This window comes from Pseudopodoces humilis, chromosome 2 (genome assembly GCF_049639895.1).
Source record: "Pseudopodoces humilis isolate 2021_Gansu_Grassland_sample_001 chromosome 2, ASM4963989v1, whole genome shotgun sequence".
In the NCBI taxonomy this organism is placed as follows: Eukaryota; Metazoa; Chordata; class Aves; order Passeriformes; family Paridae; genus Pseudopodoces; species Pseudopodoces humilis.
The window spans coordinates 4,896,855-4,902,428 of record NC_142201.1 but is presented as its reverse complement, the minus strand read 5'-3'; the positions used below and the strand labels follow the sequence as shown (position 1 = coordinate 4,902,428).

General features: G+C 50.8%; 1 protein-coding gene across 1 annotated transcript; it reads right to left on the bottom strand.

Moving 5' to 3' along the window:
- Positions 1-1,557: 1,557 nt before the first annotated feature.
- On the bottom strand, positions 1,558-5,090 carry CRYAA (crystallin alpha A). The gene is made up of 3 exons (XM_005526522.2): positions 4,806-5,090; positions 3,741-3,863; positions 1,558-2,692 (listed from the first exon to the last, which is right to left on the bottom strand). Exons 1-3 carry the CDS (start codon positions 4,992-4,994, stop codon positions 2,483-2,485), a joined length of 522 nt encoding a protein of 173 aa, XP_005526579.1. The 5' UTR covers positions 4,995-5,090; the 3' UTR covers positions 1,558-2,482.
- Positions 5,091-5,574: the final 484 nt, after the last annotated feature.

Below are 5,574 nucleotides of genomic sequence, written 5' to 3'. Positions count from 1 at the left end.
ATTTCCTGTCAAAACTCTTTCTTTCTGCCAGCCAGGCACAGAAAGGAGCCCACAAATGGCTCAAATGTCATTTCATGGCCCTGACAGACACACAGGCTGCTCAGGCACCTGCAGGTAGCATCTTCTACAAACAGATCACGCACAAAATATGTTTCCCTGTTTTTACACCTCTGAGAAGTTTGAGTGGGGGTCAAATGTCTGGAATTTGATGGGTTTTTTCCTCCTGGCTTTACTGGGTTCCTGTCAGGAAGGAGAGAGATGTCAGCACATGGCAGGGATGCTCTGGCATGAAGATGCATCTGAAGGGAAAGCAGCAGAGGCTGGGGACCTGTTAGCACCAGGCAAAGAAACGAGGCAGCTTCAGTTCAAATGCCCTTTCCATGCCTGCAGCTACAGCTCCCTCCTGGAATGAAATTGCCCTTTCCCAAAGTGCACTCACTCACACCTTTCCCCCAGAGACAAAAACACAACGGGCTGCACAATTTGTGGAAGAAAGCTCTGAGATTGCCCAGTAATTAATCTCAGTAAAAAATTGGTTTAAAAGACTGTCAGACGCTGAGGGGATTTATTGCTTTCTAATTACCAGACAGTAATTTCCCTCCTTTGCCCCCTTTCCCCTGCATCTGCAGCACTTTACCCCTCCTGCAGCCTTGTCCCAATCCCAGCCTCTGCCACAGGTGCTGTGATGCTGGTCCCAGCAATGACCCCTCAGGGGATGCAGGTGGGGGACTGGGATGAGCCCTGGGTACACTCACTTTCTCTGGATAAGAGGTGATGCCTCTATTCCTGAACTCCCAGCCCTCCCTGAGTTTTAGCTGAGATATGGCAGAAGCAAGTGGCTTTTAAATTTAAATAGTCTCAGAGCTTCTGTGTTTATGGCTCATATTAATATTTAAGCCCACGCCTTGAGAATTAAAAAAACCCAAACCTACAACGAACAAAAAACTGCATTTATTTCCTCTGTTTCTCACAGCTAATCAGCATCAAAGAGGAGGAGGTTGGTGGGCTCAGCTTTTTGGCAGAGCAAAAGCTGTTTGAGATGATTATACCTATGTGGCAAATGATGGGGATGTGGGGGGCCTTTGCTGAACACCCTGGAAATCCACATCTGTGTGGAAAGTTGAGTAGAGCATGAGTGCTGAAACCTTTAGTTTTGGGTATTCAGGTGTACGCAGACACTGGAGCTGTGGATTTCATGTGTGGCAACTGCAGGGAGAGCTCGGACCTTCACCCCACCCACCTTGACATCAAACAACTTTAATCATTAATTTCAGATTAAATCTGTCATGTGGTTCCATGGATGTGAGGTCTGAACTGCTGCTTGTGCTGACCCAATGATCTGAAGGAATGGTGTGGTGGTCAGGCTGCTGGATTTTGTTCTTTCTCTGATCCTTTGGGTTTTGCTTGCACGAGGGATAGCGGGAACACGAAAGAAAGGGCGAGTCATCCTCACAAAACGTACTTGCAGAGGGGGAAAGCACATCCTCCCGGTGGTGCTGGGCACCACACTGACCTTCAAAAGCCTCACAAAGGAATAAATGAAACCCCCAACGCCGGTTGCGTGTTTCCTATATCACTTTATTGACCGCCACTGACCACGTTCTCAGGTTGAGCGCCAGATACCAGCGGGAGAGGTGGAGCTAGCCTAGGGTTACAGGGAGAGAGCGAGGGAAACTGTGTGTCACACACAGGCTGGGGAGAGCTGGCTGGGGGTGAGAAGCCTCTGCAGAGCGGTGAGCCCCCCTCTCTCCCCCCACGAGGGCCTACAAAGACAGTGGAAAGACGTGCTTGTCCTCCTGTCAGTTGTCCCGAAGGGAAATGACAGGGCAGAGGTGTGAACAGAGACACTTAAACACTTTGCTGAAAAGGAAGAAAATACACGTTGCAACCCCCCGAAGGTGAGATAGTATTAATTATTAATTATTATTATTATTATTATTATTATTTCTCCTGCGGTTGCAAGGAATTCGCGGCAGGTTCGTCACACGGACGCGGGGTCTTGAGTGTGGGGCTTGGCTCTGTTGCTGTTTGAGAGTAACCAGTTTAACTCTGAGTGGGGTACAGCAATTCTGCAGGGCTTTTCCCCTGCTCCAAGCCTCGCCTCAAGGCTTGGTGCACCAGGAGCCAGCGTTACTCGCGTGCTCCTTCCTACCTGATGGTGGATATGGGCTACAGCACCGGACGAAGACCCTTTCAGCAAGTACAGCAGCATGGCAGCACTGCCATCCATGCCATCCCCACAAGGTTTAAGCTTCCAAGTCCACCAGCCACTCACCCAGCCCCTCGTTCCATCCAAGGGGAAAGGGGGAAAACAAAAATAATAATAATAAAAAAAAAAACACAAAAAAACCAAGAGAGGAAACAAAGTGGGGGAGGAACCAACAGAAGAAACCCCTCTAGATATTCACTGATATCTACGCAAAGGCTCTGGGAGTGAGACCTGCAGGTGGTGGCAGCCTGCACAGCGCGGTGGCCGGCGGGCTTAGGAGGAGGGAGCGGAGGTGGGCTTCTCCTCGCGGGACACGGGGATGGGCCTCTCGCTGTGGCTGGCGTCCATGTTGGAGGGGACCTTGGGGCCCGAGAAGGTCAGCATGCCATCGTTGGACAGGGAGCAGGTGATGGCAGCCTGGTCCACGTTGGCGGGCAGGCGGTACCGGCGGTGGAACTCCCGGGAGATGTAGCCATGGTCGTCCTGAGAGGCAGTGGGGAAAGGGGGGGAAGGCGTGTCAGAAACCCGCCGGCACCGCGCCGTGCCTCCCTTTGTCCGGCTCCCTCGGAGCAGGAGATCCACAATCTCCCTGGTGGATCCTGACACTGCTCTGCCAGGACTGCCGGGCACGCCTCTGCTGGGTTTAGTTTTACAGGTTTGTAGGGGTAGGTGTCCCCCCGACACCTCTGATGCTGCAAGAGCTGAGCAGAGCAGCAGGGAGTGATTTTGGCCATAGGTTTGATCCCAGGATGGGATCTGATTTGGACCTCTGATTTCAAAGGATGATTGGAGACAAAGTCTGGAGGCCTGGGAAGGTAAAAGCAAGGCAGACGTGTGCACCCATATATTTATTTACTAGGCTGCAATGCTGTGTCAGCCAAAGTACACAATCCTGGCCCCCTTCTTTTTCTGGCCAAAAGGATGAGAAATGCAATTATTTTTCTAAAGTTGGCCATGAGAATAATAACTATATTAAAAAATACATACTGTTTCCAGGCTAGAGCTTTGTCTGGCCAAAAATGTGTATGAGAAGAATTAAACCCCTGCTGGTATAATTCACTTTTTGACCCCCACAGATATTTCCATGACATCCATGTTAAAAGTTTCCAAGCCTGAGGCACTTGGTTGGTTTTCCTTTGTTTTGTTTGCTCTTGCTTTTCTCTCCCAGATTGGCATATGAAAACTCTGTTTTCACTAAGGATTCTGGCTTATGAAAACTCAGCCATGCTTCAGCAGCGCCAGATGATGTTCTGTGTCTGGCCCAGTGTTATTAGTGAACAATGGACATCGTCATCTGATGGTTATGGAAGATGATGATTGAAAATAAACAAAAGAGGGGTGGATTAGCTTGTTATTGTCAGATATCAGGTGGGGGCTCTATGGGAACAGGCCATGCCAATAATGACAATTCATAATTAACTCCTTCTTCTGATAAATTCTTTTTTTTTTCCTTCAGCTGAGAACCATTGGAAAGAAGGAAAATGGAGCTGGACTTCCCAGTTGCTCCATCATCACCGTCACTTCCACTTACCTGCCTTTCACTGTGCTTGCCATGGATTTCCACAAAGTCATCAATAATCTTCACACTCAAATCTTCGGGAGAGAAGTGTTTTACATCCAACATGATTGTGAACTTGTCCCGATCAGACCTCACCTGAAACGAGCATTGTCACACAGTGAGGCCCGAGCTCCGGGTGTGGAGGCAGCGCCATCACCACAGATTAGAGGCCAAAAAAGGGGTGGTCTGGCACTTTGTCCTTCTGTGGCTATGGGCCTCAGCAGGGGCCTTCTTCCCATTTTGGGGACCCAGGGACATTGAGAGGCCGTGGGAGGTGTCAGGATCACCGGGAGGCTGTGGGAGGTGTCTGCACCTTGGCTACTGCTTTGGGGACAGTTGTTTCTCCTTGCTGCTACTCTTGTGCCAGGGACCTTTTAGCACTCAGTGACTTGCCAGACAAACCAGGCACAGAGAGGGGATGGAAACCAGTGTAAGACTCGCTGGTAGCATGTGTTTTGTGCTTTCAGTGGTTTATAGTTTCATTGTGGTTGTAGCTTTGGGAGGAAAACGATAAGAGAGGGCTACAGAAAGCACCTGAATTTCAGATCACGGCCCCCACAGCTACACATTCCCCTACAGTTCCCTTCAGAAAATTGCTCCAGGGTCCTTTAGTGAAGGACTGCTAAAACCACCAAGCTCCCAAGGTGGAGTAGAAGGTGGAGAAAGCTCCCACTTGCCAGGGTGGTCTCCCATGTCGAGCTGCCCTCACAGGCACTTACTCTGGGAGCAACCTTGCTCTTCTTCACTACAGAGGTGGCAGGCACAGAGCAGCAAAACCAGCCTTCTTGTGTTGGAAATAACCCTCAAAAGGAGCCAAAAAGGTTCTTGGTTTTCAAAGGGAAGCTTTGTTCCCAGCAAGGGCGAGGGTTTCCCTTTGTGCCCGAGAAGGGGTGGGTGGGCTGTGCCTGGCAGTGGGACCGGAGTCTTCCTCATCCCCTCTCGTGGGGCTACAGCAGTGTGAGATGTGGGTGAAGAGGAGCAGCTGGAGGCATAAGGAGGGAGAGGAAGGAAAAGGAGAGGAAATCAAAGGGCCCTTACCTCTGAAATGCCCGACTCCAGCACGCTGCGGAAGAGGGACTGCCTGTAGTAGGGGCTGATAGTGGACGAGAACAAAGGCAGGAGGTCATACTCAAGGAGACCCTCTCCAAAAAACTGGTCAAACAAACGGCTTGGAATGAGGGGTCCCAGAGCACGCTTGAACCAGGGGTGCTGGATGGTAATGTCCATGCTGCTGCTGCTGCTGCTGCTGCTGCTGTGACCTGTGGCTGCAAGGGGAGAGCGGAAGGGGCAGTGCCGCTGCTGGGGAGACGGCGATGCCTTGGCTGGACTGCACGGTGCAGCCCCAGGGAAGCTCCCCCTATATATACCGGCCTCGCAGAATGAAGGCATTAGCAGGATTCCTCTGGAAAGACATGATCTCATGATGGAGGCAACGCGGTCAGCAGAAATGCGGAGACTGACCTGGAAATGACAGTCTGGTTGGAATCGGTGCCAGATGTCCTGGAGGGATGATGCCAGGCAGCAGGCTGCGAGGCATGGGGTGCCCAGGGGTGCTGGCATGCCCTTTGTGGAATCGAGCAGGCTGAACAGGACACCCTGGTGGGCATCTCAAAGAGGCTTGTGAAAGAGATCTGCTCCGTGGGTCTTCGTAACCTGACCTTAGGTTTCATTAACTTGCTTCTTTTCTTCCCCTCCTTGAAGCAGAAACTCAACATTTCTTCCAAATAAATGAAACAGCTTTCTTCCAAGCAAGGAAAAAGGGTCTGATTCAGGTTGAAGAAGGGGAGCTTTTTGTAACATGCTACAA